The sequence below is a fragment of the Tenrec ecaudatus genome, chromosome 4, assembly GCF_050624435.1.
Source record: "Tenrec ecaudatus isolate mTenEca1 chromosome 4, mTenEca1.hap1, whole genome shotgun sequence".
Lineage (NCBI taxonomy): Eukaryota > Metazoa > Chordata > Mammalia > Afrosoricida > Tenrecidae > Tenrec > Tenrec ecaudatus.
In genome coordinates, this window is record NC_134533.1 from 155,226,147 (window position 1) to 155,254,090 (window position 27,944).

Below are 27,944 nucleotides of genomic sequence, written 5' to 3' on the forward strand. Positions count from 1 at the left end.
AGAAGGGTCACAGATGAGTAGGTGCAGTATAGCACCAATTATGAACATTACAACTTTCCTCTAGTTCTTTCATGCTGCCTCCCCGTCACTATCATGATCCCACCTTACGAATTCCGCTGCACCAGAGCATGTACACCGGTACAGGTAAGAGCTGGAAACACAGGGAATCCAGGACAGATAAACCCCTTAGTACTAGTAGTGATTCCAGGAGGGTAAGGTGTGGGGAGATAGGGGGGACACTAAACACAATTTGCCCAAAACACCCCCCTGGGGGATGGGTAACAGAAAAGTGGGTAAAGGGAGGCACTGATCAGTGTTAAGACATGAAAAATTAATTTATGAATTATCAAGGTTCGTCAAAGGAGGATGGGAATAAAAATGAGGTGGTAACAAAGGCTCAAGTAGAAAAAAAATGTTAGCAACAAATGTACAAATGTGCTTAGCACAATGGATGTATGTTATTACGCTAAGAGCTGAGTCCCCACAAAACATGCTATCTTTTTAAGGAAAAAAAGGAACCTCATGGTACCAAGTCATGTACTAATCAGACGTCCTCCCAGGGGATTGACCTAGCACTGCAATCTAACATTGACTGTTTCACTCCACGGGCCACGGATTCATCAGCTCTGGCACCCACTGCCCAAGAATGTCATTTGAACTCAGAACATATCTAATTGGGGAGGAGGAGTGAAAGCTATTGTCAGAAAACCAGTACCAGCCATTTTTACTATTAAAATCGAGTTAATTTAAAATAATTTATTTAAATAAAATATTTGAAGCCGTTTTAAAAAAACAAGATTTGTATTTTATTTTTGTAAAAATCTTTACACATGCAGACAAACCAGTGTTAAGAAAGTATTCACCATCATTTAAACAAATAACCACTTAAATAGAACAGTGTCTGCAATTTTATCTGTATAAAAATAAGATACATTTTTACAGAATTTTTGCTCCAGTTCTTATAGCAATAAACATTACACAACTCTAAGTACAATTGAACCTGACCATGGTTTCCATTTAGATACTGTTAGGGCATTTTAATGTGCAAAAAATTTAACATAGTTCTTTTCAAAAGAAAATGTCCTCAGTGTTTCTAGAGACCTAGAGGGCTTTAATAAATCAAATCCTAATCAGTTTGCTTTTAATGTTTTGATTATGAGTCCATACACCAGTGTAGAGGCAAGATGAGACTTGATGCTGGCTCCAGGGGAGAAGACGTCAGCGCCTGTGCCTGCCATGCCCTGAGCGACTGCCCCCATGATGCTTGCCTTTATGGGGCCTCTCAAAGGAGCGAGACCTCTCCCGCCTGTCCCTGTGATGTCCCCTATCGTGCCTGTGTTTCTTGGCAGCGTCTGAATGGTCCCGAGGCTTGCTCTGAGACCGAGAACGAGATTTTTTCCTTTTATGACCATGTCGATTTGAACTTTTCAAATCCTCCCTGGTATGCTTGGCCTTAAGGTGAGGAGAACCGTGATTGTGATGTCTTCGAGGGCTTTCACTGTGACTGCGAGACCTGCTTCTTGATCTTGAGCTGTATGTTCCAGATCGACTCCTCCTGTTATTGTAACTGAAAGTCAAAAATTCAAGGTTCAGATTGTTGTTTCTATTGCCAAAAGATCTTGGTGTTCACAACAGGTTCTAAATGAAACTATCTACTGTATCAAAGACTGACTGGAAACTAAAGATTGCCCCCTGCACTTCCCCACCCTCTCTTGATGCCATTTCACCCTAGTAACATATTCCATGACTCTTAGAGACAACACATATGTAACTAGCAATTTAAGCCAACATGCTGGGGGTGGAGCACGATCATTTCTCATGCTAAAGGGAGTCCTTAAAAAAGAGCACCAAGTAGCTAGCTAGCTAACTAGGGAATGTCCTGTGCTGTTGCCACCATTAGTTAATAAGAATCTAACACTAAAATAGTCCTAGCACTTGAAGCCACCAGCCACGACACAGGAAAAATAAACTGCAGTCAGCTTCCACAGAGTGCAGCCGGGCTAACCGTGTGGGTCCAGTTCTACAGGGTCCCTTTGGGTTGGAATCTACTCAATGGCAATGGGTCGGGGTTCATGTTCCTCACCGGCAATGCCTCTGCACCAGAAAGAAGGGATTATGCACTTTCACAGGAGCACTTGTGGCTTCTTCGCCCCTACACTTTTCCTCAAGCACAGGAGAAAACTAACTAAAAAATGTCAAAAAGAAACCAACAAACAGACTAACAAAAACCAACCCAGAGCACATTCCCAAGCTCCTTTCTCCTAATTTGCCTAGGTGAATAGCCTGGAATCAGCCTAATGGAAAAGCAGTCTACGGACTCAATATTAATAACCTTTAAGTTAAAGACTTGCTTTGCTAATAAAGAGAAATTTGTACTTACTGTCTTCTTGGAGTATGTGATCTGGAGCGTGAGCGTGTTCTTGACCTTGATCTACTTGCACTTCTGCTATTTCTACTTCGTTTGCTGTCTTTTCTTACACTTCACAAAACAAAATCTTAGTTACACACCTAGCATCAGAAACAGCACATGAACTAGAGGCCGCGCAGCCCAGCTTGCTAACTCACCCGTTATAAGGACTTTTGTTAGGCTGCTGTCTCTCCTCGGGCTCTTTTTTGACTGTCTTCACATTAATGGAAACTGGTGACTTCTCCTCAGCTTTCACTTCTCTGGGCGATGCTTTAAAAAGCAAAGGTGGGGAGGGAGGAGAGAAGGGCAGGGACGACACATTAGTAATCGGATTTAAAGCACACGCACACAATTAACACCTCAATTACCATTGAGTCAATTTTAACTTGTGCTCCCGTGTGTTAAAGAGGTAAGCTGTTCAATGGGGCTTTCTTAGTTCTGATCTCAAAGGAAGCAAGTAAGGATCAGTGGTGCCACCCAGACTACCCCAAATTATTTTGACATACTTCTTGAACCAGTTTCAGTCTTCTATGAAACCACTCCACATCCCCTGCCCACTCCCCAAGTCATTTCAATTCTGAATATATCTTACAGGGCTTGGAGGCTGGAGAAAATCCACCAAGAGTTGACAGGGCAGGAGTCCCATCCGGATTCAATCCCTTTGCTTTTAATTTAGCTTCTTGTAAAGCTACTTTTCTCTTTTCCACTTCTTTTTCTAGCATTTCGTAGTTTGGCTTTTGGAAGAAAATGAAGTTAGTAGCTTACAGAAGCTTAGATTCTTAGCAATAAGAATATCACCACAAAACACAGGTAAATAAAACAAGTACCTTTTTTCTGGTATAAAGCCTAAGAGTTTCGATACAGATTTCCTGGATCTCCTCTTCTGTGGTACCAAAAAGAAGGAACCAGTGGGGACGAGTTGGCAGTGGAATCTAAGACCAGAGAAAAGAGTGGTTTAAAAGAAATGTTTACTGATTCTTGTCAAAACCGCTAATCATCATGCTTTCTCCATCCTAAAGGACACACCAGCCACACACACTCACCTGAAGCGCTCTGGCTGCAAGGTAGATGCAAGCGCAAGCTATAGTCTCGGGTTGAAATCGAACAAAAACATTGGTTCGAAGACTGTCATTCATATAATTCCTGAAAAATAATCAAATTGTAAGCTTCATAGGTAAGCACAACAGTACTAGTGAAGCTTATACACACTGGAGACTCAATCTACTGTATTCTTTTTTCTCCTCAGAGTTAGTCACATCCTCAAGAGTCTAGCATAAAAAGGCATAATTCAAAAATCAATTGAGAAAATGATTTAACATTAGAACTATTTGTAAGCTTTCCAATATATGACAGAAGTCTTTTAAAAATTACTGCCAAACAGAATGTACTTTTAAAGTAACAATGCTTTGATAGTTCGTACATAACTAAGGTTAAGAAATGATCAACCACTCCAACAATACTTCAAGCCAGTAATTATTGACCATCTCTCCTTTATCCACAAAGAAAAGCAGGGTCACCAAGTTCTTTCAGAAAACTCAAGATGCTCCGACAGGGTCAAAAGGCACTCTCAGAAAGCACACACTAGCTCACACTTACATTAAGAAAATTGAGCTAACTGAAGGATAACCCCCCCCCCCCCAAACCACCTAGGTCGGTAAGTAAACAACAATGTACATAAAGGCCTCGTTTACATACCTTTTTTTTGGTAATATGCACAAAGAGAAGTGAAACTATTTTGGTTACTCAACTGCTGGACTTTTAGCAACACTCAAACTACTTAAAATATTTCACAAGTCATTTCAAAGTTAAAATGCTTAAGTGGACTATTTCTTTTAAAAGACTTATCAATTAAAATTGCAAAAATCTGGTTAACTATGAACACTTAAAATGTCATGCACGTGTTAATCAATTTAAGACTTTGCAAAATAATTGTAATATTTACTAAGTCCAAATGAAATACGGCAGTTATGAAAGTCAAGAACATAGTCCTGCACCCCATCAACACTGTTCTAACATTGTCGCTGTGGCTGGCTAACACGGATTTCAAACGAGCCAGCACTCCAGATCACAGGATCTGCATCTCACAAGTGCAAGTTCTAAAGTATTTAAATAATAACATCTCTTTTAAAACTGAAATACTTACTTCTAAGGTTGCCAGAAATAGCCTAGCAGTTAGAAAAACGTCATCTAGTCTGTATCATTTTAAGCCATGTTATAGGTTTTTTTGGTAGAATACATATTACACATACCAAAAACTTGCCAAACTCCTGAGCTTAAAATTTAAAAAAAAAAAAACAACCCCAAAAGACATTTAATTCATAGTGGCTGGACAACAAATCTATCAAAATTGAACTACTCATTTTGATAGTTACAGGAATACATTAAATACATAGGCATGTTTAATAGTTACTTCTAGAAGCAAATATACAAATCCTTTTGACACCCAGAGAGAACTAGAAGATGCTGCCAGATGGATATGGACCACTTCAGTGAATCTCGGATGAGAGCTTGCACTGGATTGGCTGGAGAGCAGGGCAGCCAATCAGGCCATCCTGAGGTCATGGGCTGAAGTGCAGAGGGCAGAGTTCTATGACTTACCATCATGGACTACCCTTTAATTAAAGAGTAGAAAAAAGAACAAAGTTAAATTGAGTTCTCCATTCAAAGTAATAAGTCAAGCCAAGAAAACAGGAAGCAGAAATAAGCATTATTTACCTTTTGGTAAAAAACAAAACAAAAAAGCCCCAAAACAAACATCTTATTTTGGAAAGAGAAAATGAAACTTACTTTATTTCTGCTTCTGTTTTCCTGGCTAGGAAAGAACTGTAAAAGAGCCACTTACCAGGCAGTTTGAACCAGGGTTTGATTACGCTCACACTCTAAGACTTGTAAATACACAACAATGATCTGAAGGGGGAAAAAAAGGCAATTTAGCATTTTGGTGATTCTTTTAAGCAGAATTCAGTGAATAAAATAGTTTAAAATATCAGTTACAAGTTTTATTCCTTCAGAAGCTACACAGATATTTAAAAGATTACACAACCTAAATTGTACCAGAGATTCAATCCATGTAGTTTGTTGGTTACTAGATTTCATAAAATTGTTTTTATGTTCTAAAAATTGTACAGAACAAAATGAATATTAATCAATTAAAGTGCCAAATAGCTAAGTGATGAACACTTTAGTATGTGCCCAGCCTGGTGCTAGACAGTTCATGTATACTAAAATCCAACAACCCACTGCCAACAAGTAGATTCTAATTCAGTGACCCTATATAGGGGCTGACAGCCTCATTCATCTTCCTCCTGCAGTGGCTGCTAGAGTTGAACCAATGACTTTCTAGTTAACTTACCCTGCACTTAAGGTACATTCTACAAGTCCAAATATCCTCACAGACAGACCAAAGTCACACAATGGGTATGATACAAATTAATATCCAATGTGGAAGTAACAATAAATAATCAGTCAACTACATCTTTGTGGTGAAACATCACACTAAACGATATAAAATTAACTTAAGCTTATACCAGATCTTTCTGGACCTGTACTATCATTATCCCCATATTAAAGCTGTAGATACTAAGGAGAAACAAGGCAGAAACAAGCTTCTCTCTCAGTCTGAACAGCCCCCACTGTTTTCAGCACCGAGCTTGTTTATAATGATCCCATGACAGCAAGAGCAACCTTTCTACACAGGAACCGCGGAGGGAGCAGCCTCCATACAGGGTATTCACGTACGACTTACTAGCTGCCAGGCAGTTTCCAGGGTCCTTTTAGAGACATTATCTATTACCTTGAAGGCAGAACTGCACTACCCCTAATTTAGGGGGTAAAAGAAAAGGACGGGGGGTAGGCATGACCGACAGGGGAAAAACCCCAAAACAACTGTCGAGTAAAGGTTAACATTTGAGCCTGTCTTTTTTAACCCCCCTTTAATCAATCACAACACCCCAAAAAAAGTGTGTTAAAAAAAAGATTAACTTTGTAACTAAAACATAGAACCACTCAAAAGAAAATTTTAAGAGAAACCCTAATACTTACGAATGTCACTTCTGTACTGTATAACTCACCTTATGGGGATGCTTGACATGAACACAAAATCCCAACTCCTTTAGCACCCTCCTTTCTGCTTTGATAACTTGATTTTTGGTGTTTATGTAGTTCTGATCAAGAATCAGAGGGCTTGGAGTCCTATAGTTTGTAAGAAATAAAATCAAAACTGTTTTGCACATCCAAAAATTTTTATGTGTGGCAGCTCCATTTTCCCTTCCAACCAACTATTGGCAACAGAAACCAGCTTTTTAAACTCCTGCAAACAAGTTAAAGCATTAATCTTGTGCTGTCCAAGTTATGCTAATTAAATAGATACATAAAGGTAAACATTTAGATTAAGTTTCTAAAGGAGCTAACAGACGCTAATGGGAAAGTCTTGAACACTCCACACGCTGGAACTATTCACATAGATTTCATAACAACTAGGAATGAAGGATGTGTTTATGTGTATATATTCACTTAGGTGACAACTTGATTTACTTACAATTAGCACAACCTCAGTAGTCTCAATAGTTAGAAAGCCTTTCCCCATAGACAATATTGGGTTCTTTAATAAACAGTTGTAGTACTACAAATAACTCAACAGATTAAAATGATTTTACTCATTCTATAAAATATCATCTCTTGGCTGGTTTATGGTCCAAGTAAAAATTGGAGGAAAATAAGTTCTTCTAAAGACTCACCTAGGTGGGCAATTTGTTACTTCTATTAAAATTTTCTATTTAAAACAAAATAAGAACATTCCTAAAGCTTTTTCTCAATTACCAAAGCAAATATGAAATGACGCACAGCTCACTGACCTGTGAAACAAAAAACAAACCAGGCCTTAATTTAGTCAGTTACATCATCACGTCATGTGGTTAGATCTGCCAGAGGCACAGCTATTAAGCAATAAATCAGAACTAGGGTCTCTATGGCAACCTCAATGGTTCAGACTACACATCAGTGGCTCAATGCTACAGAACAAGCCTGCTCAACTGATGCCTGGCCTCTAGCGGTGTTCTGTTTCAGTGGGTTTTCTGTTGTTTAAAAAAAAAAAAAAAAAAAAAACAAAGCAAAAAAAAATAAACTTAAACGTAGGGTAAAAGATACTTTAAGTTGTATTAAAATGGATTTTCTTTCTGCAAGTCTCCATTTAGGTAAAACTGTTAAAAGTGAGTACTCATGTTTTGAAATCCATATAATTTAATTTACCCATTTCCTTTTTAGAGTCAGAGAGACCAACACACCCCTCAAAGCAACTCCAGAGCACAAAATAGGACCCCCATGGGGTTTCAAAAATCTACCACTACTTTCTCCCACGGAGCAGCGGGAAGGGGGGCAGGGGCAGTCAAAATGCTTGCCCACTCTGTGTTACCAGGTCAAGCATATCAAAGGCATTCTTCATAATAAGCTAAGTAAATGGGTGGACCGTTTAAATATCTTCTTCCACACTCATGTTTCTCTTATCCAAAGTCTATTACAAATTTACAGAGCAGAATCTAACATTCCTTTTTCTACAAGACAGATAGAAAAGCTTGTATCTCATTTCAACATGCCACCCAAGTCCAGAAATAAGCAGGCAGGCATTTGAAAAACATACGTGAAGGCTAAAAAACAATCAATGGCACCTACATTAACTAAAATGTAAAAGAATACAAACTAACAGCTTCCCTACCCTTTTCACTCCGTTAAATTTTAAAACAGGAGTTTACTACATTGTTTTAAAATGACTTATTAAAATACATTCAGCAAAGCTAAATAAAGTTGCCAGAATTGACTTGACAAGTATCTATAAGTATCTATTACTCATAGCTGCAAAATGGTCTTACCTTCAGCTCACTTCATATCATAGCTATTCAATCACACCATGAAAGATGTGAGGAGGGAGGATCACCAGTTTAGATGGGTGGTCTACCCATAGGGCCCCTGGTGGTGTGGTGGTTACATGTTGGACTACTAACTAAAGAGCACGAGTTGGAAACCATAGGCTGCTTCACAGAGAAAACACGAGACTTTCTATTCTCTTAAAAGATTCAAAATGTTGGAAACCCACAGGGCAAGTTCTACCTTGTCCTATTATTTGGTCACTTACAGGGTCACCATTCAGAATCCAGTAAAAGGCATTAAGTTTTTCTTTATTTCTCTAAGTGCCAAAGGGGCCATGGGTTATGTACTGGCTCTAATGGCAAGGCTAACAGTTCAAAACCACCAGGATAAGTGAGGGTTTCTACTGAGAGCCTTGTAACCCACAGGGACTAGTCCTCTCTGTCCTACAGAGCTACTATGAGTCAGATCGACTCACGATTTCAGCTGTGTGCTTTCTACTGTAGAGATACAAAGAATCATCTTAATCAGGGCAGAAAACTGTCATAGTAGCTTTTAGAATCTTAGAAGTTTAAAAAGCATTCTCAGGTATGGTTATAGCAAACTTAGTGGGGTGGCGGGGCTATACTGATTACCACAATTGTGCCCCCTAACTCTTATCTTCTGCACCCAGGGGTTAACTATAGCATCAGAATCCCTAATAAAAATGAAACGGCACGACAGTATAAATTTTATAAAAGCTGTCTTTTATAAAATTTATAAAAGCTCTTCTAAATAGGTATCAATGTCACCTCTTTTTAAGAGTTGCTCTCAAATAGTTGGGATTCATTTGTTCTTTCAGTTACAAACCAGCTGAAGGCTTTTAAAATTATGGACTATAATCTGGTCCCATATCAGACAAGAACAATTCTGATTATACTAATCCTTTGTATCCATCTTAATCATATTCTGTACATTCCTTTATAAGTTTGCGAAAATCTCACAAGGACCAAAAGTGAGGCAAGCCAAACTTATTATTTTCTATAATTCAACAAATGTACTCAATTTTTGTTTAGGCTTGTTCTAACTTGCAGGAAAGTTAACTTTGAGAGTTCCACTCCCTTCATCAAGGAAGGCTAAATGGACACATAATCTACAAAGTACTGATATTGCACCAAGGAAAAATACACACGTGTCTCTGTAAAACAAAAAGACTCAGGAAAAGATAAGCAAGCTCTTTATTACAATTGAAAAGCATAAATTAGTACTCAAGGCACTAAGCATAAAAATAGAATTAAACTAGCTAGAATTTCTGCCTCCTCAAGCAGGTAAGTTTCGTACAAATCTGCCAAAAGTACCTACCCTAAATAGTTTCAATATCTCTCCTGTAAAACCATTAATTCAAAGAAATAATTTTCACTATCAACACCCACCCACTCAGTCCTGACTCTCTACCTCCCCTTCTTTATGTTACTGTCAAAGATTTAGGTAAACATGTAACAAAAAAACCAACTTCCGCATTTTAGTTTTAACAGGACACTTAGTTTTTGACAGCATATTTACCTTGCTTCTCAGAGTAGCTATTTTTCCTTTAGCAAGATTAATTACAATTGAAATTTAATTCAAAAGGGGGAGGAGATCTGAACAGGATTAGCACCACCCATGTGGTAAAAATACAGTGAAAATTTTTAAAGTTCTCCATAAGACAGTTTACCAGTAGCTAAGTTAATGCCAACTCAGACAATTAAGAAGGGAAAGCCGATATATCGACAGCAGGCTCAATTTTAAAAGTTTAAAATATACTGAAAACTTACAACACTCACTTCAAAGGAAGTAAGAATACTTATCTTTAAAGGTGGCTTAAGATTCAGGTCCAGTTCAGGTTGGCAATCAGTCCATTAAAGTATCAGTACTGAGCCAGTCTGAATCGCACAGCGCTATCTATCACATGCTCAAAGTGCCAAGGTATGGCTCCTTAAAACCAGAGAAAACGTAAATTTTCTGAGAACATTATTGGTCTCCTTCCCACCTGATTAAAAACGCATTCCTCCCCTTTACAAAGGCTCAGCCATACATTCTGAATCAAACAGTAGTTGGAAGGGGGTGGGAGGGAAGCGTGAGGAGTCAAAGCAACCAGACATCAGCGTTAGATCTTAAAGCCCCTCTATCACTCCCATGTGCAGGCAGGAGTGTAAGTCACGGACCTAATGCTACACATAAAACGAAGGCTTCTTTATTATCAGGGTCACAATACTGTTCAAAGTTACACATAAACTAGATGAAAATAAATTGCACCTCACCTAATTAAAGTATAGCATTACAAGTACTTTCTAGTAACATTAATCTATACAAAAACACTATACTATGGTTCGAATAACTTGGACAGCAAAGACAAAAGCTTGTAACAAGAAACAGGAGTTTTTCTAAATGGTTCACCAGTGGCCAACCTGTTAGTCCCCGATTCCAGTGACCTAATTCTCAGAACACTGGCTTCTCCTTGGGGATTTTCGATACTTCACTCACTGTTGCCATGACGACAGCTTCATCTCTATGTACCACTCCACATCACCCAGGCTTTGGTAAATGTAGCTGGTCGCTGTATAGTCGGTTGCAAGGGAAAAAAGAGTTGAAGTTAATAACATATACAGCTTATATGTCTGAGTAAACTTGTCAATGCATAGAAACACTTTTACATCCTGCTTAAAAGAGTCTTCCATGCAATTAACTTTTAAATTTCATTGTTATAATCAGACTTCTAAGACTGAGACAAAAAAAATTTCTCTGTAATGCCAAAATCAAAACAAACCCCAAAGGCACTGTGGCATCAGACACAACAGATGGGACATTTTAAGTTCCAAAGTTTTTATAGTTAGGATGACCTAACTAATGAAGGAAGAATCAGTTCCACAGAAAAAGTAAAAAAAGAAATTTATCACTGTATGTTATTATATCATAGTTAGGCCAATAGTTCAAAGAATACCACCAGGAAATTATTTCCTTTAAACAAACAGAATCCTTTGGCTAAAAATATATAGCCCCCTTTTGTATTAAGAGTGTGTTGCTTTGTTTTAAACAACCCGAAAAATTATAGCTACATCTCTAAATACAAATATAAGCTCAAACAATACAAAATACCTTCCCATTTTCCTGGGTTTTCTCAACAAAAAGCTAAAGTGTGTGTATATTTATGCTCACTGAATAAAGTTAGAACCAGAAATAAAATGTGGTAAAAACTAAGAAAACCAGGAAGGGAAAAAAAGCACCCACTACAGTGAAAAGTCTGAATAGTAATCCTTTAGGTTTTTTGATTAGATAAAATCATCTTATGACTATTTAACATTTAGTTGCTGAACCATTTTATTACTATTATCTTTAAAGTGAATTCAGCCAATAATAAGTATCAATGATACCTAACACCAGCCAACACCCAATACAGCTTAACTATTTCACAACTTCCTCCTTTCCAAACTCAGTATAAATTTGTCTAACATCACAATTCCTTGGAAAGATAACAACTCATCTAGACCAAGTAAATTCTTCCTTAGCAAGTACTAGAAATCACCTGCAACTGCATAATGGAAACTTAAATGGCTCCCCATTGTATCAACACAGGCTCAATGTCACGTTGTCACAACACACCTGCAATACTGTTTCTATCTCTGATAAACAAGCCTCCTCTAAATGCAATGGAATCCTTTGAGTGAATTACTTTTTCTAACCCACTGCAACTGATCTGACCCAAATACAAAATACCTGTTTAATCTCTTTGATTCCAAACTTCAAACTTTATCATCCTGCAGTCCTTTCAGATCCGGTATTACTCGAGTTCAGTGTTGAGAAGTATTCTAACAAAAGCCAACCTCAATTGGTACATAATTAACTGGGACTTCAAATAGGAAACCAACCTACTCGCCAATCGGTCACAGCCTCCACTGGAAGTGTATTGTTTAAGCTTCCAGCTTTCAGTGTTGGGGGGGGGAATGGGGGGGGTGAAAACTCACAAGAAGAAAAGACAGTCACACTGAAGCCCAATGTATTTATTCCCCTTCCTTTTCTTGTTTAATCTTAAACCACGGGACTGGCTTTCACCGCAATCACCACAAACTCAACCCTCAGAAAACGAGTTCGTTATCCTCTTCGCAAATTAGTATCAGCATGTTCCTATGTAAATGCTACCACCTAAACTAAAGTCGGTCTCCCTCTGCGACCTTAGTAGCTTGAGGAATGTTGTGATGTGGTGGCTGGTGCGCAGTGCAGAAGTAGCAGGAGACGCAACGTTCAATAAAGCCGTTCTTACCTTTTTCCTCTTAACTGGCGGAGGTGATGAAATACATTAATCACATCTCTTATTCTTCTAGGTGCTTCCTCGATTTTTGACGCAAGATTGATACAGGCCATGGCAACAATCTGAAACAACCACCAAAAAGGGGCAAAAACCGTTGAGTCCATGAAACAACTAAAATTTCTGACCCATCAAGGGTAGTTGGGAAGGGAACAGTGCCTCCCTGCAGTGTAACCAACCCATTTTGATTTAGCAACTTTCGGGCACACTCGGGACAAACTTTGGCGAAATAAAGTCATCATGATACGACTAGGTCCCAGAGTACCAGTTTTCATTGCTCAACGTCCTAAGCTTTTAAAAATTGCTCAAACTCCTGGCGCTGGATCCAGAGTTCCACTCGTTCCCAGAAGTTTGTGCTGCATTTACTTGAAAACGGTCACTCTCGGTTGATTGAGCAAGCGTCTCGAGTCAGAATCCTCTGAGCGTCCCAAGTACACTGCAGCGCGCCCCCCCCCCACTTCCTGGCCGGCCCCGGCGTGCTCGGTACAAAAGGCCTGAAGGAGCCACTCCCTTTCGGGGAAAGCTCGCTCCCCGCCGCCCCGCTCCCTCAGGAAGCAATCCCTTTCCAGGCTCCGCGCTTACCTCGAAGCTGTGCTTGACGAAGGACTTGGAGTAGAAAAAACGATGAAACAACACCTGCCCCGTTGCCATCGCCACCTGCAGACAAGAGAACGGAGCGCAGGGGTCAGACGGGCCGGCACCAGGCGCCGCCGCCGCCATTTTGTGCCGCCGCCGCTCGCCTCCCCCCCCCACCCCCCGCGAGGAGCAGCCCGCGCCCCGGTCCGCCCGCGGCCTCGGCCACCGCGGCCCCGTCGGACGGAGTCCACCCGGAGCCGGGGCACGGCGGCGAGGCGCGGCGGAGGAAGCGGGCCGGGCGGGGCCGCGGCACTGACCTGCGGCAGCCGGAGGAGGATGCCCGCGGCCTGGATGAGCTCACAGCCCAGGATGCGCAAGTCCGTCTCGCTGGGCAGGTCGAGCCCGTCCTGCATGGACGGCGTGGGCGAGAGGCGCTCCTCCGGAATCAGCGAGTGGTCGATAGTCAGGGACACTTCCGAGTACAAGCGGTCGCCGATCAGGATCCCTCCGCTCGTGGTGGTGGTGGTGGTGGTGGCGGCCGTCGTCGTCGTCCCGCAGCTCGAGCCGCCCGCGCTCGGAGCCGCCGACGAGGCGGCCGTGGCCGCGGCCGGGTGAGGCCCGGACGCCATAATCTCAGCGAGCTACACGCACGCCCAACGCAGCCGGAACCCAGAACGAGACTGACTAGCGTTCTGGGCGCGACGGATATTCCTGTGATCGCTGGGTTCGGAGACGCTGCACGTAGCGTACGCTTCCGCCGTGACGTCACCACGCCGGCCGCCGCCCGCCAACCAGGCCCCGGCCGGCGGCGCCCGCTCCTGTGACCGGAAGAGGAGGGGCCGGGCCCCAGTGCTGGGCGTTCCCACGGGCGGGCTCGACGTCACGCCGGGAAACTTGGCCCCGCCTCCCAGGCGATCCAGAGGCGCTTTGTTAAGCCAGCTGTACGCCCTCTCTTTTGTCATAGACTTGGCCGCAAAGTTCTGTAGCCCAGAGTTGCCGTGAGCAGAGTTGTTCCCAAGTCGCTGCTCCCCCGACTTTTGTCACCGTGTCGAGCTCGAGTCCCTGTGCCCCACTTCTCCCTCCGCCCCAACGGTTGGCTTTTCCACGGCGAACATCCCCCACGGACGGAGGGCGACGTCGACTGACTTCCAGCTGCCTCTGGGGAGCCCCACAATCGCTGGGACCCACGAGATCGCGTGGAAGTAGAAACTGATTCCACGTATGGAGGAGCTCGGCATTCCCTGGGACCCTCCAGAAGCTGGGAAGGGCTGCTGTGCGGGAGCTATTTTTAGGAAACGATCCCGTGGAGCGCGTCGGGGTCCAGTAAAAGCTCCCCGGGGAGCACGAGGCTGCCCTCGTATCAATGTAACACGCGGCTCGGCCCCCGCCGCTTGGCCACCACCACACCTTTCAGCAGTCTGGAAAATCCCTGGCTGCCAAAGTGAGTTCTCGGTCGGCCAACTCTGAGAGGTAATTTCATTACGTCGGGTGCGTGGTGGCCACATAGGATTGAATGGGGGAAACCATTCTTGTTATTTGTGACACTGCCTCACTCAAAAACGATCAAGTCGATTCTCACTCTTAGGGATCCCGCAGGACAGCACAGGACTGCCTTGGTGGCTTTCCCAGACGAATGGGAGTACAAAGCTTCGTCTTGTTTCCTGTGATGTGTACTAGAAATGTCGGAATTTTCCTCCTCATATGGAGTAAAAAACAATGTATAGTTCAAACAACTACTATCTAGACTTAGAAGGAAAATATTTGAGAGTCCTTCACGTTTTTTCACTCCATCCAGTTTTTGGTTTTTTTAAATTTCCCTTTCCCCCTGATTGGTTTAAACCTTAAGATCTGGGAATTCAAATCCCACTAGTAGCTGTTATGTGGGGGAAAGAAGAGACAGCATACTTCCCTAAAGATGGAGAGCCCGAGAAACCTTGCGGTTTCGTTACCTTATTACATAGTCAAGCATTAAGCTTTACATTGCTGAGAAAAAGTACCTGCTTCATACCTGTCCAACTTGGCTGCTTCTGGGGAAACTTCCCTCCTCTAGTGTTCGGAAGAGCTATTTAAAGTGCTGTATCAAGGTTTAAAGTTCCCTCAATTTAAAAACTAACGTTGTGGTTTGGTTTCCCCCCCACCCCCCCAGTTTCGATCATCTGTCGTTAAGATTATCAGTGGGGAAAAACTAGGTAAATGGAACTCCATGATTTTGGAATTTCATGGAACTTAAATTATTAAAAAGGAAAAAAACATTAACTGACCATATGTCTTTTTTTTTAACAATTTATTGGGGCTGATACAATTCTTTTCACAGTTCATACATATACATACATCAATTGTATAAAGCACATCTGTACAGTCTTTGCCCTAATCATTTTTTTCTCTTTTCTTCTTTTACATTTTATTAGGGACTCATACAACTCTTACCACAATCCACACATATACATACATCAATTGTATAAAGCACATCCATACATTCCCTGCCCCAATCATTCTCAAGGCATTTGCTCTCCACTTAAGCCCTGATCATATGTCTTATTGAAGCCTTTGGCTTCAGTGAAATCACCGCGTATGTTTGTAATGGCTTAAGTGCAACTTATTTTTAAGAATATTTCCCCCCCAAAAAAAGAATATTTCCCAGTAGAAAATGTCTTCTTTTTAAAGGGGTTTCTTTCTACTCTGCTTTTACAAGACTGACGAGATATTTAGGATTTATATATATATATATAATTTATTTATTTATAATTTTTTTAGACCCATGCTGATCCAGAGGTTGGAGAGCAGTGGGGGGTACGTGGCTCTGCTCCACAAAGTTGCCTGAGAACCAGAATTTCAATATAAAACATTACTCAATCCTTTCTTCTTCAGAGTCAAATCCCGAACAAAAAAGGAGCAGTTCAAAAACTTGTTACATCGTTTCTTTGTCATTTACTGAGAAGAGTTGTTCTTCCGAGTCTCTCCTTCCAAAATGTCAACATTAAAATGTGGAGAAGCAGAGACCTGTTCAGAGTTAGAAAGGATTGAGTTGGGGAAAGTAAAGCACGCCTTTTAGTTGGATAAGAGCATTGGTAGAAGTGAGTTCAGGCACGTTCCATCAGAAAGGTCCCATTAGAAACACAAATAATTAAGTTGTCAATCTAAGGGGGGCTGGTAATGATAGCAAGTCTAATTGGTGTGGCTGAGCATGGACAAGTCCATTCTGCCCCATGGCCACCTCAGGTGGACGAAAAAAACTGCCTCCTAGAGTTTTCTTGTCAGTGCAGGTAAACCCCAATTTACCATGTGTGTGAGTTACTTGAGTTATGACTAACAGCACTTATAATGTATGTTGTTTTGTTGTACATTATCTCATGAGTGATATGTACTACATACAATGTTGCAGCATGTAATTTACTGATGGTGTCATCCCTACCTGTTCACTCCCTGATGTTTATATGTAATGTTTCCTGTCTGCAAATTCAGATGAGATTTATAAAGATACTGATAATAAAAGAGGCAATAAAAATGAAAACTATAAAAAGAGAGCTTCCATTTGCATCCGAGCTGCTCTCCAGTGGAGTGATGGGAATGGAGCCCTTTTACACCAAGGGCTACTTGCAATCTTTATAGGAGCAGCTCTTCAGGTCTCTGGCTCTCAAAGTCCTTGGGAAAATGAAAACCACCACCGGTTTAGTTAGCAGTTGGCACTTAGCCAATTTACAATTCTATAGCATTCTTTTTCAGCCAGCAAAGGGCCTGATGCTAGTCCCTAACTTCATCTTTGTCCAAAAGGAAATCCAATGATAAGTTTTATTTTTACAGCTTCAATCACTGCAGGCTTAGTGACAATCGAAGGGACAAGTAAAACTTGCCAGTGCCTTCCTGAGGCTACTGAAGAATCATTCTATAATTTTCATTGCATTAGGTTTAGCAGCCTGTCAGGGAGCATGTGTTTTCATGATTTTGCTTCAGACTTTTTCTTGCTGAAATCAGTTACTACCCTTTCATTCATTTCTTTAGCAATCAGTTATTAATATGAGACCAGTATTTAACAACCCTGTCTTGTAATTTAAGCTAGGGAAAATGACAAGTAAATTTCCACCTGGAAGGTGCCACACTCTTTAACAGAGGAAATGATACACACAAGGAAGAATGCTAATAGGTGAGCTGTAAGTGAAAGAGCAGTCAGACAGGATGCGTCATTGTGAATGTCATCAGGGGACATAATCTTAAGTTGCTAATCAAGTTTCTGTTTGTAGCAGAAACTGGCGTATGTAACTATGAGCTGTTCATATAGTAATAGTGCCATTTTCATACAGCCCTCTAGCAGTTGTACGGCCACACCCATTCTCCGCATATATATCTGGTTGCTGTAATCATTGGAAGGTGAATCACCCTGAAATGTATTGGTAATCAACACACATGCTAGGATAAAGTCTCTTGGTAACATTGACTTTGGATTTATGACCTTTAGTATATATTTTGAAGGAGCCCTCATGGTGTAGGGGGTTACTCGTTGGGCAGCTGACTACAAGGTCAACAATTGGAAACTATCGCTAGTTCTGTGGGAGAAAGGCTGTCTGCTCCCACAGATTTACAGTCTCAGAAACCTGCTGGGCCATATCTGTACTCTGTCCACTCTACTAGGTGAGTGGCAGTGAGCAAGCAAGTGTCTTTGGACATGCAATTCTATTCATTGTCGCTTAATGGCTTCTTGAATGTATGCCTTGATTCCTTAAAAATGGGACCTGTCCCTATATATTTTTCATTTTCCATAGCACCTGGTAGATGCTGTGTACATCAAAACCCTTGCCAAGGAGTCAATTGTGACTCAGCAATCCTAGGTAGGGTTGCTGAGACTGTGACTCTTTAGGGGAACAAATAACCTCTTCTTTCTCCCCGAGTTGCTGGTGGGTTTGAACCACTGACCTTGCAATCTAACAATAACTGAAAGTGTCACAGTATATAATGGACACTAAATGAAAACAGTGGATTGAATCGCATTCTTTTTTCCTAATGTGTTGCATAGGCTGCCCGGTCTAGCTCTTTCCTTTCCACCCAGCAGCCAACTCCATCTACTCCATCCTTTGTATACCACCGTCCTTTCTCCCCATAGCCGCAGGAACTTTGTTCTCTGTAGCAGCTCAGGCATTTCCACGTTTTTCTGTATCCTTTTTACGGAGGCTAGACCACATGCAGGCATAGGCTGCTTATAACTGGAAAGCTGTGTCTGGAGGACAGTTTTGGGAGGTCCGTGCAGACATTGGACATGTGTTTCTGAGAAGAAACGTAAGTACTAATTTGAGAAAATGAACTGTCCAGATAATAGAAGTGCTAGTTTGTCTATAGAGTTAGGTTAAAGCTAATATTACCCCACCCGATCTCTTCTTACACAAAATAAACTAAGGTCAAGGGAGAAGGTTACAAATAAATAGTAGATATTCAATAAACTGTTTACTGATTGAATATAATTCAGTCAGGCCAGCCTTGGAGAAATTCATCCTTCATGGTATTTAATGCCAACCTCGTCTTGGTTTCAGTTAGCAATTCACGAGTAAGGAAACAACTTGTGTATAAAATAGATCACACCAAGATTGACATTGGTAGGCTGAATAATGGCCACTAAAGTTATACACAAACCTTCTTAATATACTAGTGTTCTTGCAAGATGGAGGCAGAGGAAGAGCTGGCACAGAAGTGCCTTTGGCCATTAAGGTCAGATGTGTCGCTTGCCAGCTTTGACGATGGCACGTGGCAGCTTCTTTTTTTGAGTCGACTTACTGCCGTGCTGGCTATTTCTGAAAAGCAAAATTAAAATACTGGATACTTTACTGTACACTTCATGTACATCTGATGCTTGTGAACTCTCCCATTCCCTTGAATCAAAGTATCCTCCTTCCTCACTTAGCTAAAACTAAGATCCCACCCAATAGCTTAGTAATGACGTGGTTCATTCCTTTTAGTGGTATTTTCTGTTCCAGTGGTCATTCAAAAGAAATAGAGTTTCACTGAGGAAACTTTCAAGAATAATAGTCAGCCTTTCTAAAGCTCCTTCTGCATTTTAGTTTTCTGATCAGTAAATAAGAGAAGTAACTCTTGGAATCTGAAGCACACGTTTATTAGTCATTTCAAGGAGCATAAAGTAAAAGTAGTTGAGCCCCACATCAAGTCTCCTAATAAGAAAAACGTGCTTCATGCGCTAGAGCACAATCCTAAGGAGCCCTGGGGATGTATTGGTTTATGTGTTGTACTGCTAAACACAAAGGCAGCGGTTTGAAACCACACGCTGCTCAGTGGAAGAAAGAGGAGGCTTTCTACTCCCGTAAAGATTTATAGGCTTGGAAGCCCACACAGGCAGTCCTACTGGGCCTGTAGGTTCTCTATGAGTCAGACTCCACGCAATGGCAGTGAGTTTGGTTTCAGTTTGAGCACAGTATGATAAACAGAAAGCAGTTCTATATTTCAAACATTGGTCTATCACAACTTTTTATCAGTATAACAGCATTTTTGCTTGAAAAAAAGTCAAGAATACAGTGAATATATTTGCCACTCAGATTCACCAGTTGTATTTTGTCACATTTGGTTTATTTAATCTCTGTATACTAATACACATTTTCTTTCCCTTCTCCCTGAACTGTTTAGGAGCTAATTGCAGCTATCATGAGAGTCCAAATTATTTCAGCATGTGAGCTGTAAGAACAAGAACAATGCCCCATGTAACCACCATGCATCTTTTATACCCCAGACATTTTAGATTGCCACATTTTTAAGAAGACATGGTGATACAGTTACTAAGCACTCAGCTGTTAACTAAAAGGTCAGCAGTTTGAACCCCCCTAGCAGCTGCAGGAAAAGAGCAGGCAGTCTGCTCCTGTAGTTGCCAGTCGATGGGCTGTTGTTCTTCTCCGGAGTCTGTCTGGAGCCCCTGGCACACAGCAAGAACACATTATGATCTCTGTAGAATCCATCCTGTCCCCCGTTGCCACACTCATGTCCTGTATCACTTCCTTCCTATTCCCACCCCCGCCAGAATCCAACCAAGGATGGAACATCATTTATTGTTGCCACTTCTCTATAGCCCAGAACAATTTCCTTACTGTTTGCGTTTTATGTTTTTCATAAATCCAGGCAAATACTCTTGAAGCAAATGTCTTATGAACAGATTTAATTAACCATTTTGGCAAGAATACCCCATAGGTGATGTTAGGTCCTCCATCTTTCACATCAAGGGGCACATTTATTGTCATCCTATTTTTTCCAGTTATTGGTTAATTTGGTCATTAGGTTATGGTAGTACCACTAGATTTCTCCATGGAAAAAGCACTTTTTATTGCATAATTAATAATCTGCAAGATGTTTCTTGAAGAATAGATCACATTCTTTATAAAAGCTATTATCTGCATACATTGTTTCAGAGAGGGAAAGTAGACCATAATGAAGCTTTGTTGAATTGGAATTACTTTAATTACTGGTAATGTAACACTAGAGTGACAAAGACTACCCAGGGAAGAATAGTTACAGTGAAAAAAATGCTAAAAGAACGAGCAAAATACCAGAAGCCATCATCCAAAGACCACAAAAAACATTTGGAAATGAGAGCTGGAAATATGATGACCAAGATTTGAGATCTAATGACAGAGGTGCCTAAGTGTAGTAGGAAGTAAGTAGGTTACCAGTCTCATACACTAGTGGCAAAGGTGAGATTAGAACTCTGATTTATCTGGTTTATCTAATGACTAGATCTGAAGCATCCAATAGCTCCACTGTACGCTTTCTTCAGAGAGGTAAATTTATTATGTTGAAGCAATTCATGATACTTTATTATGTAACTTAAAGGACACGATTTCTCCCAATCTACCTGTCAAGGAGCTTTGGAGAAAAATTTACTTGCGTTGATTTAAATTATGAGGTCAAACTCCTTAGGACCTAAATAGGATCTATCTAGTTTTGCCTCAGGGAAGTCTTTTTCCATTTCACAACCCTATTTGACTCTCTGCCACACATAAAGATAAGAGAAACAAGCCTTTTCTCCTCACATTCCACACACCAGGAACCCATAATCCCTTCAGGACCAGTGGTGAGAGTGGCTGGGAGGGTGGGGTGGAAAGGGGGAATCTTTTACAAGGATCTGCATATAACCTCCTCCCTGGGGACAGACAACAGAAAAGTGGGTAGAGAGAGATGCGGGACAGTGCAAGATATGACAAAATAATTATAAATTATCAAGGGTTCATGAGCGGGAAGGGAGGGGAGAAAATGAGGAGCTGATGCCGGTGGCTTAAGTGGAGAGCAAATGTTTTGAGAATGATGAGGGCAATGAATATATTGATGTGCTTTACACAGTTGATGTATGTATGGATTGTGAGTTGTATGAGCCCCTAATGATTTTTAAAAAAAAATTATTTACAGTTGAGACACAATTATCCTATAGTTTACAGAAATCAAAAGCGATCTAGTTAACCATTCAAGGGGAAGTGGAGGTTTGGAAGAGAAGTTGGTCTATTACCAGTTTGCCCCGGGTTTAGGCGTTGGGTTGCTAACTGCAAGGTTGTGGGGAAATCCAGGTGAGGGTGTCTGCTCTTTAAAGCTTTCGTCTTAAAACCAGGTATAGGGACGCTAGGAGTCAGCATCACCTCGTCGGCATTGGTTGGTTGTTTCGTACTTTGTGCACAGTTCTACTGACACTCAAGGGGTCACTATGAATTGTAGCTGGTTGGACAAATGCTGTAATATGTAGTTAATCTTTAGAAAAAGCTGTCGGGAGTGGAATAATCGAATCTTCACAGGATAAAAAGCTGTTGGGAGTGGAATAATCGAATCTTCACCACCACAGCTGGGCCTATAGCACCCTCCAATCGAAGAGTTGGACATCGAGGTCAGGTGCTAAGATCTCCCTGGTGCTCCGCTTTGGATTTGGAGACAGTGAAATTCAAACCCGATCCCTTCCGCAGGACGAGGTGGTGCTGGGAGAAAAAGGGAAAGAGAAACGTTGGAAAAGCTCCCTGTTAACCCTCGGCCATACTTTCAGGAAGTGATTTATAAGGTTTGTGTTTGTTTTTGAGCGGATTTCGATAAATGCCACGGAATCCTTTGATCTGTGCCCTTCACCTTTGCTAGCTTCCCGACACAAGTATTTTCAATGGGTTATTACGGCATTTCCAGTTTCCACAGGATTCTGGTGGTCGCTCCATCATCAGAGGCTCCTAAAAGAGAGGATTCCGGGCAGGCTTCTCTGCGCGGAAACGGCCGGAGGGGGCTGGCCTTTGGCCAGGGTTTCTCTCCTTGGAGCACCTCCGGTCAGAGTGCAGCCCACACTCGGTCAGACCAGCGAGAGCTGGCTCTCAGCGGCCACCGCCAACCCCCAGTCATCCGGCCCAGGGCTGACGCCGCAGCGGGGGCCCAGGTCGGAGAGCAGGGGACGCGCCCCTAGCGTCACTTCCGGGTAAGGCGGCCCCTGCCTGGCCGAGAGGTCTGACGGGAAAAGCCGCCCGCCGGCCGGAAGGGCACCCTGCCTGGCGCATTCTGCGCACGCGCGACGTGGCTGCTTCGCGCGACGTGGCCGCGCCGCTCCCTCCGCCTGCCGCCCGGCTGCCTGGTCCCTGGTTCCCTCTCGCTCGTCTGCCGGCCGGTCACCCGGGCTCGAACGTGACGTAACCACCTCTCAGTGACCCCTGCGCTGGCCTCTTGTGACGTAAGCAGCAGGTGTCTCCCACGTGCCGGGCCGACCTCGGAGGGAGTTTCCCTGCTCCTCCCCAGGACCCAACACACGTGATGGGAACGTCTTGTACTTTCCCGAAACCTCCAACTGGGCGTTGACCGTCCTTTTGGAATTCGGAAGGAAGCGCGGCAGACCCTCCGCCTCCTTTATAACCTCCTAACTTGGGATTTCTTTCAAACAGAAACAACTGCAAAATGTGGTTTTCCCGTTTGTGTATTTGGAAGTTTACTGCCGTTTTTACACGTTGTCGGTGTGAAAACTGGGAGAAAGTAGAGTGACCTCTTCAAGACAACGACTTTATCCAGTAAACACTGGGAAAGCCAGAACCTGTGTAAAGCGGAAACCTGTCAGAGAAGGAAAATAAAATATTTTCAATAAAATAATTACATCAGCCTAATAAACACTCTCTGAAGCTGGAGCGTACCCGACGGAGGAAACCATTGATAATGGCACTGCAGCTCGAGGATGAGCAGATGCTGGTGCCACGAGCACGGGTCAGAGACAGCGTCCCAGCCTTCCACTGACTCCGTGCTGTTGCTGCCTGCGCGTGGCGACTGCTCTGAGGACAGCTAAACGCTGCTTCTGTTTCTGTTGTTCGGTTGTTGTTTCTTCCCTCACCTCCACTGTATTACCCACCCCCCCCAGAAAAAGAAACACCATCCATACTATTGGCAAAAGGTAAGATATTAGATTTCTTTAGTAAAATTTAGCAAACCTTGGTCGCTTTTCTTGTCATGAGAAATTTTATTCTTTTTGCTTCACATTTTTCGTCATTTTGATGCACATTATAATTTCCAAAATCCCCTTCTTTCCTTCAAAAGGAATTTTTTGTTTTGCCCCCCCCCCCAAAAAAAATAGAGGAGCGAGACGTTTCCTCACTTCACAGTCAGTGTATGGTGGTGGTGGTGGTAGATGCTATGGATTCAGTTCTGACTCAGTGACAGAATCAGAGTATCATCTTTTGTGATGCTCACCATCCTGGCTAGCTGGAGCCATTGTTGGGCCTACTGTGTCTGTTCATTTCTTTGAGAGTTTTCCTCGTTTTCACTCAGCATGTTCCAAGCACGATGGCTTCCTCCAAGGACTGGTCCCTCCTGCCACCATGTCTAAGGCCATTTGTTAATTCTTCTGGCTGCCCATGATGTATTCAGTAATCTTCACCAACACCATCATTCAAATGGCTCACTTTGGTAGTCTTTATTCAGTACATTGCTTTCCTATGCATAGGAGGTGTTTGAAAACACCATGAGTCCATCAGGCTCACTTTAGTCTTCAAAGTGACGGCTGCTTTGAAGAGCTTTTCTGTTTCCTTTTGTCAGCAGCAGCAGAGTTGCCCCATGTAGTACATTGTTTGCTTATCTGCTGCTTTTTCCATGGATGTTGATTGTGAATCCAAAGGAAATGAAATCCCTAACTAAGCTCAATCTTTGTTTATTATGATGTGGCTTATTGGTCTTGTGAGGAAAAGCAAAAAGCTCTTACGATCTTTTTTACTTAAGTATTTTAAGAAAGTATACTAACTTTATTATATAATGGTGTTGATAGTTTTTGTGTTTTTGTTTGATATTGTCACATTTTCAAGAAGGTCTTACATTCCTTTATAAAACTATTTCCTTTTTGTTTCCTTTTTTAAAAAGCTTATTCCTTCACAGCCATGGACAAGAAAGTGAGAAATTTATCTCTGAAAGAAAAGCTCGATGTTGTCAAAATGATAACGGAGGAGAAAAAGACTGTCAAGGAAGCTGTAATTAAGTTCAAGTGCGGCAAATCACAAATTTACTCAATTATAAAAGAAAAGGATAAAATAATCGAAAAGTACATGAGCAGTGCCAACATAAATGTCAAGAAAGGAAGGGATGGAAATTATGCAGAAATCAATAAATCTGTTTTTGAGTGGTTTCTCCAAGCCTCAGCCCAAAATATTCCCATTTCAGGACCTATCTTACAAGCAAAGGCAAAGGAAATGGCGAAACTTTTAAAAGTTGATGGATTCTCAGCATCTAACGGGTGGCTTCAGAGCTTCAAAAAGAATCACGGGATCACCTGCAACGTGAGAAAATGCTTTAAGCACTGTGGTTTCTTATTTGGCAATGGCGATAGCATACAAAGCAAAACAGTTATTGAGCCTGAGAACATCATGCAGATTCAGGATGCAATAAAGGACATTTACAGCGGTGTTTCAGAAAACAAAATCAGTGCTGCACCTTGCATCGACACTGACAAAGAAACGGCCACCAAGATGGATCATAAAAACTTGCAAGAAATTGAGGACTCCCACTCTAAACATGCCAATGATACAGGTGCTGAGGATCCACCATTAGATGAGCCTAAACCTTTAAGTCAAATGCAAGTGTTCAACTATATAAAAGCTTTGAAGGAATTTGGAAAAGTTAAAGGAGACCAAGAGTTTTTTGATAAGGCTACAGACTTAGAAATTTGTTTTAATAATTTCATTAAAAAAAGCTAATAGTTGATTTTGGATGCCTTTATTAAAAAATAAATTCTACTTATATCTGCTTGAATAGTATATGTGCATATTTATACATAAATTGAATAAACATAATGAAAAATGATTTGGTTTCTCCCCGTTCTTTGAAATTGAAAAGAAACATCTGGATGTTCATGAGGTAGAATTCTTTTTTTTTTTTTTAATGTGCCCTAGGCATGAAACAGCTCTGGCCACAATCCAGGCATCAAGCTAGGATGAACAAAGGACAAGTTGGCTCTGTCCCTGGCTGATATAAGAGCACCACCACCAATCAGGTGTCTCTTTGCCCATAGCCAGGGTTGAGGTAGAATTCTTATTAAAGAATGGTAGTAGTAGGATTGCACCTTGTTAAAGGTGGAAAGCTTCCGAGACCCAGAGACACAAGGCAGTCCAGTCAACTTCTTGCATTTACAGCTTACCTTTATAGGGAGGCAGTGATAAAGGACACCTGGAGTCTTGGGCTAACTGCAAGGTGAGCAGTTTGAAACTACCAGCTGCTCCTTAGGAGAAAGAGGAGGCCCTAGAGTTAGAGTTTGGGAAACCCACAGGCAATTCTATTCTGCCCGATGGGGTTGCTGTTAGAATTGGCTCAGTGCCAGTGAGTTTGAGTTAATCTAGTTTGAAGAAATTAGTGAAAATTTAATTTTTCTTTAGACTATCCAGAAGTGGCATCGCCAAAGGCGGGCTGTAAAAAGGCGTGAGAGGTCTGAGAAGTGGTTCACTGTTTTGGAAGCCCAGAGGACAATCAGCCTGTCTGCCGTAAAGTCAGAGAAGGCCAGCTTGTACAAACTGAAGGCTTAGTGCACAGATACAGAGATAGACTCAGCTTTCCATGAAAGGGGTGGAATCTCAGCAGTTGCTTTGACTGTGCGGGGAGCCACAGCCAGGTTGCCGAAGGCCATTTGTAAAACCACGAAGCCTCAGTTTCTATTGCTCCTTCCTCTCTCCTTGTCTTCTCTCACTGGTCTCTTCCTTTCATTTGGATTTCCTCTCAGGCCCCTATGGCTCCCTTCCTCCTTCATTCCTACTCCTGCTTCCTCGCTTTAATTTTCTTAGTTGGGATACCCTTAAGTGACTATAAAATAAAATTTACAGCCTCCCCCCCCCCAAAAATTCATTTTCATAAAACTTTTATAAGTTACTTTTTCATAAGAGTTTATATTTTTTTGGGTGGGACAGGAGTTTATCCCTAATATAGATAGATTGATAGATAGGAAATTTCTTCTGATAAAAGGTGTTTTCTTTTTGTTACAACGGTTTGTTGTGCATGACGGGAATTTGGAGTATGTGTGAGTGGTGAAAGAGAAAGACTGGCATCAGAAGCAGGAGTTAACAAGTATAGCACTATCAAAAGGAGCTGTGGAGTCACACCGCGTTTCTAACCAATTCCTGCATGTGTATCTGTGATGGGTTTGCAGAGATGATTTTTATTTATGTCCTTTTCCAGAGGAAACTGGCTTCAGCCGTCCAGAAGTTACAGGAGTTTTATCTGTGAAATTAAAAAAAAAATCTGCCAATGTTTCCAAATTCCATAACTACTCATAGACTTTTCAGCATAAGTGGCAAAGTCAGCAGTTTGAAACCCCTCAGGAGGGAGATGAGGCTTTCCACTCTTGTAACGACATACAATCTCAGAAATCCCCAAAGGCAGTTTGACCTGGTCCTATCTGGGAGTTATGAGTGGGAATCAACTGGCTTGCAGTGAGCTTGATGTTGGGTTTTTATACTGAATAAAAATAACTAAAAAGGATTGCTTATTTCACTAACCTTTTGCAAAAAATGGCATGGAGGCAATTTCTGACCTCCTCCAGCTCCTTAATTCCATGCCAGCCTAATGCCAATTCCCACAACACAGGGCAGCCATGCTTGCCCTTCAACTTCCTCCTAACAACATCAACCCCTCCTTTCACGGCACTCTCCTTTCTTGGATTCACTGATCTGCACCATCCAGGCTTCTAAAACTCTGTGAGTACTGATAAATTCCCAAGGGTAGACCCCTGTAAGCCAGCCTCCTCCTCTGAAGGCACTCTGCTTTATTCAGGCCACGGGCCAGGAAGTCTACGGCTCTGTCTCAGGATCCTCTGCCACTCCTTTGGACGTCTTTACTCTTGACTCATCCTTGCTATCCTTGGGATTCTCTGTTCCTGCTTTGAAGATGACTATACCCGGTGGAATGGCAAAACATTGATCTGCTTATATTAGTTCCATACACCCAGTCATTTGGTGGGAGTTATGAAGACTGGATAGGAGAGCCATGCTAAGCAACTTTATTTCATATCACACATTTGGTAAATGGATAATGACAACAGAAAAATACATTACACTCTGATCTTAAATCCGAACCTTTTTGTTACCATAATTTTTTCCCATAGTGTCTCTGTAATGCTATTTACCCTGAAATCGACAATTCAGAAAAGCAATTATATATTGTTCTCTCATTCAAAAGGTCTGCCTTACTTTGCGGTGGTATTTTTTAATCATGTGTTACCATAAAGTTGGGAAACCAGATCCCAGGATGATAGAAGGACAAAGTTTGTTTATTCAAGGAAAATTTGATGTACTTACATGACTTTGTTATTGTCACACACAGTATTGT

The 27,944-nt window shown here is 41.8% G+C and overlaps 2 protein-coding genes and 1 non-coding gene across 6 annotated transcripts; 1 reads left to right on the top strand and 2 right to left on the bottom strand.

The window, feature by feature from the left end:
* Positions 1 to 782: 782 nt before the first annotated feature.
* CCNL1 (cyclin L1) lies at positions 783 to 13,887 on the bottom strand. Of its 4 annotated transcripts, XM_075546960.1 has the most exons (11): positions 13,481 to 13,873; positions 13,170 to 13,244; positions 12,543 to 12,652; positions 6,478 to 6,598; positions 5,250 to 5,314; positions 3,451 to 3,550; positions 3,235 to 3,339; positions 3,000 to 3,141; positions 2,566 to 2,677; positions 2,381 to 2,479; positions 783 to 1,567 (listed from the first exon to the last, which is right to left on the bottom strand). In XM_075546960.1, the coding sequence occupies exons 1-11, from the start codon at positions 13,790 to 13,792 to the stop codon at positions 1,219 to 1,221; spliced, it is 1,590 nt and encodes a 529-aa protein (XP_075403075.1). In that variant the 5' UTR covers positions 13,793 to 13,873; the 3' UTR covers positions 783 to 1,218. The 4 variants fall into 4 exon arrangements, 2 of the variants coding, with proteins under 2 accessions (XP_075403075.1, XP_075403076.1); XM_075546961.1 differs by lacking the exon at positions 783 to 1,567 and having other exon boundaries at positions 2,377 to 2,479; positions 13,481 to 13,877; XR_012784004.1 differs by lacking the exons at positions 783 to 1,567; positions 2,381 to 2,479; positions 2,566 to 2,677; positions 3,000 to 3,141 and adding an exon at positions 5,006 to 5,019 and having other exon boundaries at positions 3,321 to 3,339; positions 13,481 to 13,887.
* An 8,791-nt stretch (positions 13,888 to 22,678) lies between these two features.
* On the top strand, positions 22,679 to 25,413 carry LOC142445284 (uncharacterized). The gene is made up of 2 exons (XM_075546962.1): positions 22,679 to 23,538; positions 24,498 to 25,413. The coding sequence occupies exon 2, from the start codon at positions 24,515 to 24,517 to the stop codon at positions 25,325 to 25,327; it is 813 nt and encodes a 270-aa protein (XP_075403077.1). The 5' UTR covers positions 22,679 to 23,538; positions 24,498 to 24,514; the 3' UTR covers positions 25,328 to 25,413.
* Positions 25,414 to 25,509: 96 nt separating this feature from the next.
* On the bottom strand, positions 25,510 to 25,650 carry LOC142447738 (small nucleolar RNA SNORA48). Its single transcript, XR_012784395.1, has one exon. It is a non-coding gene; the product is annotated as a small nucleolar RNA SNORA48 (small nucleolar RNA).
* Between the last annotated feature and the right edge of the window lie 2,294 nt (positions 25,651 to 27,944).

Excerpts from the sequence above, each read along its gene's own strand:
- CCNL1 (XM_075546960.1), bottom strand. The coding sequence starts at position 13,792 with ATGGCGTCCGGGCCTCACCCGGCCGCGGCCACGGCCGCCTCGTCGGCG. Across the intron at positions 3,142-3,234 it reads GGCTTTATACCAGAAAAAAG|CCAAACTACGAAATGCTAGA; the intron begins GTACTTGTTTTA and ends TTCTTCCAAAAG. Across the intron at positions 1,568-2,380 it reads TCACATACTCCAAGAAGACA|TTACAATAACAGGAGGAGTC; the intron begins GTAAGTACAAAT and ends TTTGACTTTCAG.
- LOC142445284 (XM_075546962.1), top strand. The coding sequence starts at position 24,515 with ATGGACAAGAAAGTGAGAAATTTATCTCTGAAAGAAAAGCTCGATGTT.